Here is a 13868-nt window from a genome sequence, read left to right on the forward strand (position 1 = left end):
TGGCCGTGCCGGAGGGGTTGACCGCAGACAAAGTCTACCTAGGACATTCGGGGGGGTCCAACCCAAAACGAAGAGCATAGGCTACCTATGTATAGTACTGCGTAAGGAGGGCATGCTGGACGCATGATACAACCACCAAAGCGACGAGAGAGTGCGGACCTCGTCGGGCATTCTCCTGGTTCGTCATGGAGCCAAACGGAAAGTTGCGAAGCCGCCCCCGGGCTTGCGGAGATCGGCCGCTTCCACCACTCTCGCGCTGTCCCGCTCTCCCCGCGGGGCGGCGCCACAGTGCCAAGACGATGCTGGAGCTCCGCTGTCACTGTGTATGGTGGGGTCCCGTGGTGGAGCGGTGGAGGGGTGGTGGAGTGGTGGGGCGTCGAGTGGTGGGGTCGTTCAGGCTGATAAGATCTTGTGTGACGGATAGCTTCCTAGGGAACTGATAAAGCCACAATGACTTGATAAGCCACACTACCACCTGCCGCACGCCAAGACCCATTTGCAAAAGTGCCAAGGTACGCGCGCCGAGATGGACCCCGACGCGCCTCCCGCCCCCCTGAGACGCGTTTCGCGTGGCGCGCTCCGCGTGGCGGCAGGCGCCACTTTCCCTGGGTTTTCATGTAACTACTTTAGTCGACGGGAACTTCCTTCCCGGCGTTCCAGTTCCACCTTCTCTAACCACCACCGCCACCGCCAACAACCACACACCTTCTTTCCTCGATCAATCGCTGCCTACGACAACCGCGATTGCCCATCCGAGGAATTCACCATGGCCTCCGCCGCACTGGGAAAGAGGACTCGTGCTTCTAGGCAACAAGAGGATGGTACGACTCGGAGATGAAAACCAAGACCAAAAAAAAAAAAAAAAAAAAACCGTCGACGCTGACCTCGAACCCAACCAACACAGAACCCGTCTTGAGCCTCGTCTCGCCCGCCAAACGTCTCCGTCGCAACCCCCTCCGGGACATCCACAAAGAGAACAAGGACATCCAGGAACCCCACGAGAACCAGGAGAATGAGCAATCCGAGCCCGAGTCCGAGGCCGAGCCCGAGGCCACCCCGACCAAGAAAGCCTGTTCTCGTCGGACCTCGGTCGCGAGCACCGTGAGGAGCGGTAGGTTCTCCCCTCCCGCAAAGATCGAGCCGGCGGCGACAAACCCGTCGCCGTCCAGAACATCGCTAACGGATTCCCTCCTCCCCCCTTCAGCAGCCAAGGTGGCCCCCGTCACTCCCTCGACGCCGCGCCACTACGATGTCTTCGCTGCCAAGAACACCACGACGCCCCGTCACCGCGTCATGTCGGTCGGGAGGCTCTCGCGGCGCGTGGCCACCCCCCAGACGCCGCACACCCCCTCGACGTCCCAGACCATCTACCACCAGGCCCGGCAGCTCTTCGCGCGCAGCGCCGACCCGGGCCAGCTCATCGGCCGCGACGACGAGCGCGCCAAGCTGCTGGCCTTCCTCGAGCGCTGCGCCACGGACCGCCCCGGCGGGTGCCTCTACGTCAGCGGCCCTCCCGGCACGGGCAAGAGCGCCATGGTCAAGGCGGTCACGGACGAGGTGGCGGCACGCTGCGCCTCGATCCGCAAGGCCTCGATCAACTGCATGAGCATGCGCTCGTCCAAGGATCTGTACGCCACCCTGCTCGAGGAGCTCGGCGGCGGCTCCAACCTGTCCGAGACGCGCGTCGACGAGGCCCTGCGGAGGCTGTTCCTGCAAACCAAGACGGACAGCGTCTTCCTGGTCGTCCTGGACGAGGTCGACCACATCCTGACGCTCGACCCCGAGAGCCTCCACCGCATCTTTGAGTGGTCCCTCCAGCCGCCCTCCCGTCTCGCCCTGGTGGGCATCGCCAACGCCCTCGACCTCACCGACCGCTTCCTCCCCCGCCTCAAGTCGCGCAACCTCAAGCCCCAGCTGCTTCCCTTCCTCCCCTACACGGCGCCCCAGGTGAAGCGCATCATCACGGAGCGCCTCAAGACCCTCGCTCCCGAGGGCAGCGACCCCGGCTTCGTCCCCTTCTTCCACCCCGCCGCCATCGAGCTCTGCTCGCGCAAGGTGTCGAGCCAAACCGGCGACCTGCGCCGCGCCTTCGAGGTGTGCCGCCGCGCCCTCGACCTGGTCGAGTCCGAAACGCGCGCAAAGCACGAAAACGAGGCCAAGGAGGAGCTCCTCCAGATGACGCCCTCGCGCAAGCCCCTGGGCGAGAACCGCAACCTGGCGTCCTCTTCCCCCGCCGGCCCCGCCGGCCCGCCGCCCGGCTCGCCAACCCCCTCGCCCACCTCACCGTCGCCACCGCGCCCCGCGTCACCATCGCCCACCTCAACAAGGTCACGGCCGCCGCCTTCAGCAACGGCCCCGTCCAGCGCCTCAAGACGCTCAACCTGCAGCAAAAGGCCGCGCTGTGCTCGCTGGTGGCCATCGAGAAGCGGAACCGCGCCGCCGCCGCCGCCGTCTCGGCATCCGCCCCGAGCACGCCGTCCTCCTCGTTCGGCCGGTCCCGCGCCGCCGCCGCCGTCGCCGCGCCCACCGTCAAGCATCTCTACGAAGCCTACTGCGCCCTCTGCAAGAGCGACTCCCTCCTCCACCCGCTCTCGTCGTCCGAGTTCCGCGAGGTGGTGGACAGCCTCGAGACGCTCTCGCTCATCGCCCCCGTCGAGGGCAAGAACGGCTCGTTCGCGCCCCTGGCGTCGGCGTCGCCCTCGGCCCTCGGCGCGACGCCCAAGCGCGCCAGGAAGAAGAAGGACGTGTTTGGCAACGTGTCGGGCGGCCTGGTCGCCGATGAGAGGAGGGTGGCGAGCTGCGTGGGCGAGAGGGAGGTGGAGGCGGCCATCGAGGGGATGGGGGCGGGCATCTTGAGGGGCATTTTGAGCGGCGACGCTCTGGATGGATGAGAAAAAACGAGCTTGGTTCCGCCGTTCTTGTTTTCGTTGTTTGTATATCTGGTGTTCTTTTCCTTGGGGGGTTTGTTCAGGATGGGGGGCATGGCGATGATGATTACATGGGCCGGCAGGGTTAGGGGGCATATTGTATGGTGTTGGCGAGAGGAAATCGGTCTGGCGTTTTTTTTTTTTTTTCTTGTTGGGGGGGCGGCGTTTGGGTTGAGTTGCGTCTGGGTTTACAGAGTGGAACTGGCGAGGGGGTTGCATATAGAGGGAATGTTGTTTACGGTTGACGACAACGGTCTTGTATCCATGATATCCATCCTTCGATGGCTGTGTCGAGAGGGGGGTGAAGAGAAGAATGCAATGGGCGCTGTGCTGCCCGCGTTGAAACTGGCCATCGTGATCTCTCTCTCTCCTGCCGTCTACGGATCCTTATCGCGATATACTACTAATATGCCAGGGTCGACGATATGGCCAGCGGATCTGATCATGCTACCCCTTGTACCTACCTGCCTGCCCGCCTTGAAATCCAAGGTCAGGTAGATGGAGATGCAGGCTGGGTGCAAAGCCACCTAGGTCTCTGAAATATCTCGAGGACCTGGAGACCGGGGGACACGGGGCTGACCACATGGTTACACCCAAGCATTGCGAAACAATACTGCGTACAAAGCTCTCGTCAAAGTTTACCACCACAGCATGCAAAGTCAACAACCCAGCACGACAACAACCCGTTCCGTCACAAGCCATCCGACGTCTCTTCATCGGCGAACTACCTGACCCATCTCGGCGCCGATACGCGGCAAAAAGCCACCTGTTCCAACGCCCGCTTCGTGCAGCAACTCTCTCTCTCTCTCTCTCTCTCTCTCTCTCTCTCTGTAAGCCAAGGCCACGCCTTGCATGCAACTTGGGTAACTTCGGGGAGCTCATGATTCCCTTTCCGATGAGGTCGGACCGGCCAACTTTCCAAACACAACACCCCTCCCCCCCGTTCCCCCCGTTCCCCCCCACCCTCTCCTCTCCAAAAAGAAAAGGGGGAGCTCACTCGCTCGCTAGATCATATTGAAAACATATCGATCAACATATAAAAAAACAACCACCTCCACCCCCCCCTCTTCCCCTTTCCCATCCCGTCACTCCGTGACACTACACATGGCTTTTCCGTTGGTAAGTAGATAGGTAGGTCGGTCGATCGGTAGGTAGGTAGGTAGGTAGCTAACTAGGTAGGTAGGTCAGACAGCCTAGTTGTGGGTGGGCATGTGCACGTCCGCCTTGGTGGAGATGGCGTCCTCGTGGTTCCACAGCGTCGTGACCGTCTTTTGCTGCGTGTAAAAGTTGATGCCCGGGCGGCCGTAAAAGGTGTTGGCGCCGCCGCCGGCGATGCTCTTCTTGTTGCCCGTGAAGCTGAACATGGGCAGGGGCACGGGGATGGGCACGTTGATGCCGACCTGGCCGGCGTGGATGCGGCGGCGGAACGTCTCGGCGGTGGGGCCGGAGCGGGTGAAGATGGCGACGCCGTTGCCGTACTCGTTGGCGTTGATGAGGTCGATGGCCTCGTCGAGGGTGTCGACGCTGAGGCAGACGAGGACGGGACCAAAGATCTCCTCGCGGTAGCAGCGCATCTGCGGGGTCACGTTGGTGATGATGGTGGGCGCGACCCAGTTGCCGTTGGGGTACTTGGGGGGCTTGTAGCCGCGGCCGTCGAGGAGGATGGTGGCGCCCTCGGCCTCGGCCGAGGCGATGATGTCCTCGATGCGGGCCTTGCTCTGCGGGGTGATGACGGGCCCCAGGTCGGCGCCCTCCTCGAAGCCGCCGTTGACCTGCAGCTTCTTGGCGCGCTCGGCGATCTCGGGAAGCCACTCCTTGGTCTCGCCCACCATGACGAGGGTCGAGAGGGCCATGCAGCGCTGGCCGGCCGCGCCAAAGGCGGCGCCGACGACGGCGTTGATGAAGTGGTTCTTGTTGCAGTCGGGCAGCACGGCGGCGTGGTTCTTGGCGCCCAGGTTGGCCTGCACGCGCTTGCCGTTGGCCGAGCCGCGGGCGAAGATGTACTCGCCGGCCTTGTTGCCGCCGACGAAGCTGATGGCCTTGATGGCGGGCTCGTCGAGGATGAAGTTGACGGTGCGGTGGGCGCCGTGCACCACGTTGATGACGCCCGGCGGGAAGCCCGCCTTCTCGCAGAGCTCGGCCAGGATCATGGCGGCGCCGGGATCGCGCTCCGACGGCTTCAGGATGAGCGTGTTGCCCGTGACGGTGGCGATGGGGATGCACCAGAGGGGAATCATGGCGGGGAAGTCTGCGAGGATCCCGTCAGCCCTCGGGCTCGCCGCGGCAAAGCTCGGAAGGGGAAGGGGGCGACAGGAAACTCACTAAACGGGCAGATGGCGGCCACGACGCCGAGCGGCTCGCGGTACGACCGCGTCTCCATGTCCTTGGCGACCTCGAGGACCTCGCCCTTGAGCAGCTCGGGGGCGGCGCAGGCCGCCTCGGCGACCTGGAGGCCGCGGAGAACGTCGCCCTTGGCGTCGGCAAAGGTCTTGCCCTGCTCCAGGGTGATGCTCGCGGCCAGGCGGTCCCAATTCTCGCGGATCAGGCCCACGAGGCGAAACATGATCTGCTGGCGGTGCAGCACCGTGGTGTTGCGCCACGACTCAAAGGCGCGCTGGGCCGAGGCGACGGCGGCGCGCAGCTCCTCGTCGGTGCTCTGGGGCACCCGCGTCACCAGGTTGTTGGTGGCCGGGTCGTGCAGGTCGATGAACTCGGTCGTGGCGGACTGGACAAACTTGTTGTCGATGAACCACGGCGTGTCCTTGACGTCGGCGATCTTGTCGTGCGTGGTCGGGTAGCTGGTGGGCGTGCTGTCGAGCCCGACGGGGGCCGGCCGGAGGTGCTGGGCCGTGGCGTGCATTCTCCTCACCGCCGAGGGCGAAGAAGAGGATGGCTTGGGAGAAGAAGCGGTCATTCTGGGCAGCGACGACAACGACGACGACAACGACGACGACCGAGCGCTAGCGGTGGTGGCGAGAAGAGGAGATCTTGGGAGAACGGAGGAGGAACTGGAGAAACGGCGAGCGGTGGCAGATGCGGACGCAGTTGCGAAGCGACGCATCTTTGATGCCGATGAAGAGACGGTGAGGACGAACCGGGTTGGTTGGGCTTGCGTCACGGTACGTACAAAGGTAGGGGTCCGGAACAAATTGGCGTTCCCTTGCGGCGTCCTCCGGCGGTGATGTGTTGTTCTCTGCCGTAATGTATTGGCGGCAACGGTCTCTATTAGTGGTTGCCGACGGGACGGGACAGAACTGCGACTTTGACTTCGTTGATGCCTTCACGGCTCTTGAGTTTTTTTTTTTTTTCCTCTCTTCTTTTTTTTCCCGCGGTCTTCCTTCCTTCAACTCAATGGTGCATCGTTGCAACAACCGACAGGAACGGGGGAGGCAACTCCTCTTTATCTTTGTTCCCCTGACTTGCACCTCCTCTCCGCTCCACGACCGGGCATCGGCAACACGCTTGCGGAGGGGGCCCGGACCTGGGGAAGTGCGGCGAAGTGTGGATCTCGGCCGACTTCCCAAAGCCGCGGCCTGCCGACCTCCAATCAGAAGCCGCCATTTCACCTAGCTGCAGCGAGGTAGCTCCCGATCGGTGGGCCAGGCCAGAACGACACGTCGTCGTCTTGGGCTTGTTTAGTAGTCGGGGGCTTGGATCACGGGGTCGTCAGCGTCTTGCCAGTTGGTCCCTATCTTGACCACCCGTGGTTATTGATTGGTACAGTACTTAGCTATCTCTGGTGAGAGACACACCGTACAGCAAGCAGCACACTCAATGCGGAAACCCCAAAAAATACAACATGCGTCACCCTCAACGAAGCTGTCCAAAGCGAACGCCCGTGAATTTTGTGCCTAGAATACAAATGTGCCCTGAGACTCCGAAGACCAGAAATACGCAGAAGAAGCAAGCAAACGAGCACCGCCTTGCGAGCAACAACAGCAGCAACAACAACAACAACAACAACAACCCCTCCGGATTTCAGACGGCCGTCACCATCATGAACGACTTGTCCAACACCTGGCAAGTCTCCCTCCCTCTTCCGATGGACGATGGTGGCGGTTACGACTGGCTCCGGGTGGTGCGCTTGGTCGCCTCCTTGCCCGTGTCGGCACCCGTGGCCGAAGCCTTGGCGTCCTTGTCCTTGGCCTTGTCCTTAGCATCGGCCTTCTCCTTCTTGGCCGCCGGAGCCGGGGACGAGCCGGCGCCGAGGAGGCTGACGACGACGGCAATGACGGTGACGAGGATGGCAGCGAGGCCGCCGGCGATCTCGGGCACGAACTTGACGGCCTCGATCGGGTTCGTCTTGGCGATGGTCAGGAAGAGGTCGAGCTTCTCGGTGATGTACTTCTTGGGGTCGTCGAGGAACTTGAGGTCGTTGGGCGACAGAGGCTTGTCCTCCACCTTGGGCCTCTCGGCCTCCTCGAGGGCCGTCTCGACCTCGTGCTTCTTGAAGAAGGTCTCCTCGGCGAGCTTCCGGGCGTCCTCGACCGAGTGGCCAATGTAGATGTTGTCAAAGAGGATGTTGTTCTGCATGGTCCAGAGCTCAAAGCCAATCTGTCAAAACGTCACCTGTCAGCATGCCTTGGCTCGTTCCTTGCTCAAGGGCGCCGCCGGGGCGAGGCGCGGGAGGGGCTACTCACAGCACCCATGGGCTCAAAGTTGGCCGGGGTCTTGTCCTCAAAGTAGTCGGGGTTCTTGATCTGGCGCGGCTTCCAGGGGCCCTTGTAGGCCGGGTTGTCAATGTAGGGCGCCGTCCACTTGCCCTTGTAGGCGGGGTTCTTCTTCATGGGCTTGGTCCAGGGGCCGCAGCCAGAAACCTCGGCGCACTTGGGGTTGGGGATCGTGGGCGGGATCCAGTCGCCGTCCTCCTCGTCGTCCCAGTCCTCGGGCTTCTCGGCCTCGGGGTCGGGGATCGTCTGGGGCTCGTCGTCGAGCCAGTCCTCGGGCTTGGTGGCCTCCTCGTCGACGATCTCGTAGGGCGCATCCTCGTCCCAGTCATCCGGCTTCTTGGCATCCGGGTCGGGGATCTTGGCCTCGTCGACCCAGTCCTCGGGCTTCTTGTCCTTGGGGTCGTCAATCTCCTTGGGCGGGTTGACGGGAGGGGTGAAGTCCTCGAGGAGGCTGCCCTCCTTGACCTGCTCGCCGTTCTGCTGGATGACGAAGGTGTTGTTGGGGTGGACGACGAGCGTGTACAGCTCCGACGTCTTGACGATCTTGGCCGAGGGCGGGCTGCTGAGGTGCTTCTCCTCGTACTCGCCCGTCTTGGGGTTCTTGTGGTTGAAGATGAAGTGCACCTTGTTGGTGTGGCCGCACTTGTCGGGGCCGAACATGATGACGTAGGGGGTCGCGTTGGAGAACTCCTCCTGGTGGAGAGCCTTGTTCTCCCGGAGCAGCTTCAGGTAGGCACCGCCGCACTCGAGGCCGTCTGCAAAGCGCTTCCGTCAGCCCCGCGAACAGGTCCAGGCAAAGGGGGGGAGGGGGGGGAACAAGAAGCCACGTACTCTGCAGCTTGACCTCATACTGAACCACCAGGGTCTTGCCCTTGGGGTCGATCTTCTTGGGGAACTTGGCCGAGATGGCGTGGTGGGCGGCGACGTTCTTGACCACGAGGCCCTTGTCGCCCTCCATGCCCTTGTAGACGGTGGGCTCCTCGACCGCCCACTCGCCGACGTACGCCCATTCCTCCTCGGAGCCCTTGGTGTCCTTCTTGGCGTGCGAGGGCTTCCACCGCTTGTCCCAGCCCTCCGTGAACTGCTCCAGGAAGGGAGCCTGGATCTTGCTGGGCTGTAGGCGTAACAGGCGTCAGCATGCTGCACCGGACTGCATAAGCGCGGACCCAGGCCGGCTGGCTCCTGGCCCGTTCCGTCGGCGCAGGCGCGCTACCGGGGGGGGGGGGGGGGGGCCTTGGAAAGCCTCCGCGGGGTAACCCCATTCATGCGAGAAGACTCACCGTGAAGGTTGGCAGCGGCGGGAGGGCCTTGGTCGCCGACTCGGCGACGGAGGAGGAGCTGGAGCTCGAGGACTCGTCCTTGACCACCTTTTGGTCCTCGGCGCGGACGCCACCGGCCAGGAAGGCGGCGCCGGCGGCAGCGGCGGCAACGTTGAACTTCATTTTGCAGAGCGGAGCACCAAGAGGGAGACGATGAAGCGCAGTGCAGGTGAAGGACAGGAAGAGGAGGAGGAGGAGGGAAGAAGACGATGACGACGATTCAATTGGGTGGGGATGGAGTTGTCAATCAATTGGATGTCGCTCCCGGAGCTCGAAGAAAGGAGAAGAAGCTCCAGCTGGCGATTTGGAAGCCGGAGTGGGTGAATTTGAAGCCGGGCCACGATTTTCGGACAACGTGTTCTTTATCAGAAACTCGGAGCTTCTGAGCTTCCACTTTCTCGCTGCGGTACAGCGGCACTGGCTCACTGCGGGGGGGGCGCCCCCAATTGGGGCCAATTGGGACCGGGGGGGCCCGGGGGGGGCCGGGGGACCTGGTCGAACGAACCACAACGTGCCAGGACGTCGAACCCGTTGGAACCTTCCACCCTCATTGGCCGGCCGCTGCCTTTGGATGACGATCTTTGAGGATCTGTAAGGACCTGATGAGGTGGTGGTCCCAACCACCGCCGTAGGGAAACTTGAGCATCATGCAACCAACCTACCTTGCCACGCATCCATTATTTTAAGAGTTCAAGTTGTCCATTCATTCCACCATATACATACGCACGATGCATGGAGCACCCAAAATGAAAATGCCCATAAGATCCATTGTTGAAGACTTCTTCTTTTCTGGGTTGTCGTGCTTTTGTGGCCACGGATGCCCATCCACGCATCTCGGGGACCTGACTTCATTGGCGTCCCACCGGGCGGCACTCGACGCCACGGCAAATTCAGGTACTAATATTACCTATCGCTGAAGGTACCTACCTACCTTAGGCCCGTAAGGTTGGTCGGGTACATGTCCACGGGTGGATCGATGGGCACCTTCACCTATCTACCTACCTTTCCTGGGCTACCCAACGCGATATAACACGGTGTACACAATACAAAGCCGTCGCCTTACTCTGGTTCACGTCCACGGTGTGACGAGGTGGGATTTTCGGATGTTGTCATCCCACAGAGTGTCAAGAGACCTCTGTCCGCTGTGTACGCAGTAATAGTCAGCGGCAGCCCGAGAACCCGCTTGCGGTTCGTTGGCTGTTGTTGTTGCAGCTGCTTGTCTTCAGTTTGCTCGCGGAACACAGGAGGTCGGGCCTGAGACAAAGCCTCCCGAAACACAACAGCACAAAAAGAGCCATCTGAAAACCAGGCAATCCTGGTGGCCGTGTGGTGCATGAAGCCGATCGTCTCAGAGTCCGTTTGGCCTGTTTCTGCCTTTCTTTTTTTTCAAGCTGTCTCCTGTTTGGACGGTCGTCTGGGGCGACGGGCCCCGTTGGGTTTGTCTTAGCATGCAAAGGAAGACAAACAAGAGACACGTGGAGGATAGCTCGGAGATTAGCCTTGGTGCGACTATAGTATACATCCCATGATGCCACCCGGGCCCGGCTCTACCGTATGCAGATCCACTGGCTCAATCGAAAAGGCCGATGACGTTCCCTGGGCTGCAGCCATTCTCCCATGGTCCAATGCCGACGCCTCGTCTGCAAAAAGTGGCCGCATGTGCATCCGCCTCGGCATGCCAAGCGCAGGCGACTCGGCTCAGAAACCCCTCCGAGAAAAACGGCTTTTCCTTGTCGTCCATTTAGCCCCAAATAGCCTCATTGCGAGGGAATATCTGCCGCAACGCAAACAACCATCTGTCGGTGGAACGAGATAGCCTCGATATACGCGTTACGTGGACCTCGAAGGGGGAGAGGCCACGCCACAGGGAGAGATCCGCAGACCTAACAGAAGCCGAATCGCCACACCCAAGCCCCGGTGTCCTCCTTCGAGCTGTGGCGCTCCGAGCCAGACCGGAGCACCGAACATCCACCAACATCCACCCCCCCCCCCCCCCCCTCCCTCCTCCTCCGCCGCCGCCCATTGGCCCGGCCCCCGAGATTGACATCATCATCAGCAGCAGCAGCACCACCACCATTATCACCACCACCTCCTCCTCTACAATGGCATCGTCCTGCAGCTGCAACACGGCCTCGGCCCCGGCCCCGGCCCCGGTCCCGGCCACGATCACCACCAACAACAACAACGACAGCAATAATGACCATCTCGTCCAGTCCGACGACCCCAACCACCCAGCGAACCTCATTCCCTCGCTGTGCGCCAAGTTTTGGACGCTCGGCTGGGTCACGGGCACCGGCGGCGGCGCCTCGATCCGCGACAAGTATGTGTGCGCACACGGCTGCGACAGCCGGCCGCAAAGAAAAAAAAGTCCCAAACGCTGCTGACCCATGGTGCGCCTTGATCCCCCTCCAGTGACCTCGTCTACATCGCGCCCTCGGGGGTTCAAAAGGAGCTCATGAGGCCGTCCGACATGTACGTGCTCTCCCTCGAGGCGCAGCGGGGTCTCGCCGACCGGCGGCAGCGCGTCTACCTGCGGAGCCCCCCCGGGGGCCGGCCGAGCCAGTGCACGCCGCTCTTCCTGGCCGCCTTCACGCGGCGCGGCGCCGGGTGCTGCATCCACACGCACTCGCAGTGGGCGGTGCTCGTGACGCTGCTGCTCGAGGCCGAGGGGCCCGGCCGCGACCGCGAGTTCCGCATCAACAACATTGAGCAGATCAAGGGCTTCGGCCGCGGGCCGGGAAAGGCGGGCAACCTGGGCTACCACGACACGCTCGTCATCCCCGTCATCGAGAACACGGCCCACGAGGAGGACCTGACCGAGTACCTCGAGGAGGCCATGGAGAAGTACCCGGACACGTACGCCGTGCTGGTGCGCCGCCACGGCGTCTACGTGTGGGGGGAGAACGTCCACAAGGCGAAGACGCAGTGCGAGAGGTGAGAGCCATCCCCGGGGGAATGCGGGAGGATCAGAGGGAGGACTTGCCGCGAGCGTATAGGAGACGCTGGCTGACGATGTGTTTTTTTTCTTTTCCTCCCCCGTAGCCTCGACTATCTCTTCCAGCTCGCGGTTGAGATGAAGCGGCTCAACCTGCCGTGGGTCACGGAGATTGAGGAGGTGAAGCCGCGGGGACCGTAGGACACCTCCTTTCCCCCTCACCCTCTTGCAAGGCGAAAAAGTAAAAAAAAGAAAAAACAAAAGATGTTTATTATCAGACGAAAAGGGCTCCGAGGTAATAGGCCCACTTCCATCCGACGCCGAGCACACGTAACACATCACCCACACATGCATCCCACGCCCAGGAAAGCAATAACAACCTCATGACGTGAACAACCTTCATGTGACACGACGCTGCCAAGGCAGACAAAAGCGTCATCAGGGGGTATAGATTCCCATCGCAACATTCTGCCCCAGTCGAAAAGATGATGACGATTGCCATGGAATGTTTTTTGTTGACAATTATATTCAACTGTACGACTCTGCCTCCCATCCCCCAATCCAAAAAATTACGTTCATTGAGTCGTCAATCAACCCCTTTCACCCCCCCACCTTCCTGTCTCCATATACTCCTCCGTAGAGTACCAAAACAAAACATTTCCCCTCTCTGAAGAATGAACACACCCAACCATCAACCCCATAACCCGTCGGCCATGGTGATGATCCCGTTTAGAGAGCCAGAACGGCAGCGGCGAAGCCAACCAGGCCCAGCACGCCGCCGGCGACGTTCATCGCCGAGGCGGCGCTCTCGCCCGAGCTGCCGCTGTCGCCGCCCTTGTTCTCGCCGTCCTTGTCGTCGCCGTTGCCATCGCCCTCGCCGTCCTTGTTGTCACCGTTGTCATTGCCGTTGCCGTTGCCGTTACCGTTGCCATTGCCGTTGCTGTTGCCGTTACCATTGCCGTTGCCGTTGCCGTTGCCGGCGGCGCCCGTGGGCGACGGGGTGCCGAGGGTCGGGGTGTAGTAGTGGTCGCCGATGCACTTGCTCACGCAATCGCTGTACTTCTGGGTCTCGGCCGGGGAGCCGTCGCCCTGCGGGCAGGCAGCGACGCAGTCGGTCGTGGCGTTGACCTGATGCGGAGGGTGGAAAAGCGGGTTAGCGTACGAACGTGTCGTATGTATTTTGATGTTGTTTCCCCTCCCCCTCCCACCAGGGAAGGGCAAGGCACAAAAAGAAGAGGGAGCCATACCTGAGCCGCGTTGGGAGCGGGCACGGCAATGCACCTGGCCTGGCAGACGACGTCGGTGACGGGGCAAGCCTCAACGCACTTGACCATCTCGTTGAGGGCCGAGGTCTGGGCGGCCGTGGCCGGGTCGGCCGAGGTGGCGGCCTGGTTCGTGGTCGTCGTCTGGGCGTTGACGAGGGCGAGGCCCGCGGCGAAGAGGATCGTGGCAGCGCGCATTTTGGATGGGTTGGGTGGAGAGGAGGGTAAAAACAAAATATTACAAATTACTCGTGGTGGGTAGGAAGCGAATGGCTGCTTCAAAGAGCGTGCGCGTAGGCGTCGGGGTATATATAGGTACTAGATGATACACACCGGAACGGACTGAACGAGAGTCGTTGGGACGGGGGGGTTGGTCAAGTCAAAACGAGAGGGAGGAAGAGAGGCTCGCCGTGGGAGGGAGCCTGCATTCTTTAATAAACCGGGAACCGTCCCATCAGCCAACCCGGGTGACGGGAGACTGGCCGCCCGGACTGTTTGTGTTCCAGGTACATTGTGTGGGTTGAGAGGCCTGCTGTGCTCTGCTCATCCTTGCGCCGGGGCCCCCCCTGGCCCCCTGGCCCCTGCTGCCCACCACCCCCCTCCCTTCCTCCCTTCCCGCGATCTGGGACCTGGGGCGCGCTCCTACCCAAGACCAGCAACAACAAAGCAGGGGGCCCGGCGAGCAAGCGGGAGCGTGGCCTCGTCTAGTTCGTTCACGTTGCCTTGGGTCTTCTGGGGGTCGGTCGGCCAGCACC

General features: G+C 61.8%; 5 protein-coding genes across 5 annotated transcripts; 2 read left to right on the forward strand and 3 right to left on the reverse strand.

Annotated features, from left to right (window-relative positions):
- Nucleotides 1–766: 766 nt before the first annotated feature.
- Nucleotides 767–2891, forward strand: VTJ83DRAFT_584 (uncharacterized protein; the record flags this gene model as incomplete). Its single annotated transcript, XM_071012484.1, has 4 exons — nucleotides 767–821; nucleotides 905–1111; nucleotides 1205–2285; nucleotides 2348–2891. The coding sequence occupies 4 exons, from the start codon at nucleotides 767–769 to the stop codon at nucleotides 2889–2891; spliced, it is 1887 nt and encodes a 628-aa protein (XP_070869937.1).
- Nucleotides 2892–4120: 1229 nt separating this feature from the next.
- On the reverse strand, nucleotides 4121–5988 carry VTJ83DRAFT_585 (uncharacterized protein; the record flags this gene model as incomplete). Its single annotated transcript, XM_071012495.1, has 2 exons — nucleotides 4121–5175; nucleotides 5250–5988. The coding sequence occupies 2 exons, from the start codon at nucleotides 5986–5988 to the stop codon at nucleotides 4121–4123; spliced, it is 1794 nt and encodes a 597-aa protein (XP_070869938.1).
- Nucleotides 5989–6986: 998 nt separating this feature from the next.
- Nucleotides 6987–9039, reverse strand: VTJ83DRAFT_586 (uncharacterized protein; the record flags this gene model as incomplete). Its single annotated transcript, XM_071012506.1, has 4 exons — nucleotides 6987–7481; nucleotides 7568–8352; nucleotides 8429–8711; nucleotides 8878–9039. 4 exons carry the CDS (start codon nucleotides 9037–9039, stop codon nucleotides 6987–6989), a joined length of 1725 nt encoding a protein of 574 aa, XP_070869939.1.
- A 1979-nt stretch (nucleotides 9040–11018) lies between these two features.
- VTJ83DRAFT_587 (uncharacterized protein) lies at nucleotides 11019–12052 on the forward strand (the record flags this gene model as incomplete). Its single annotated transcript, XM_071012517.1, has 3 exons — nucleotides 11019–11236; nucleotides 11329–11850; nucleotides 11959–12052. 3 exons carry the CDS (start codon nucleotides 11019–11021, stop codon nucleotides 12050–12052), a joined length of 834 nt encoding a protein of 277 aa, XP_070869940.1.
- A 528-nt stretch (nucleotides 12053–12580) lies between these two features.
- Nucleotides 12581–13311, reverse strand: VTJ83DRAFT_588 (uncharacterized protein; the record flags this gene model as incomplete). Its single annotated transcript, XM_071012528.1, has 2 exons — nucleotides 12581–12979; nucleotides 13099–13311. 2 exons carry the CDS (start codon nucleotides 13309–13311, stop codon nucleotides 12581–12583), a joined length of 612 nt encoding a protein of 203 aa, XP_070869941.1.
- Between the last annotated feature and the right edge of the window lie 557 nt (nucleotides 13312–13868).

The sequence above is a fragment of the Remersonia thermophila genome, chromosome 1 (genome assembly GCF_042764415.1).
Source record: "Remersonia thermophila strain ATCC 22073 chromosome 1, whole genome shotgun sequence".
In the NCBI taxonomy this organism is placed as follows: domain Eukaryota; kingdom Fungi; phylum Ascomycota; class Sordariomycetes; order Sordariales; family Chaetomiaceae; genus Remersonia; species Remersonia thermophila.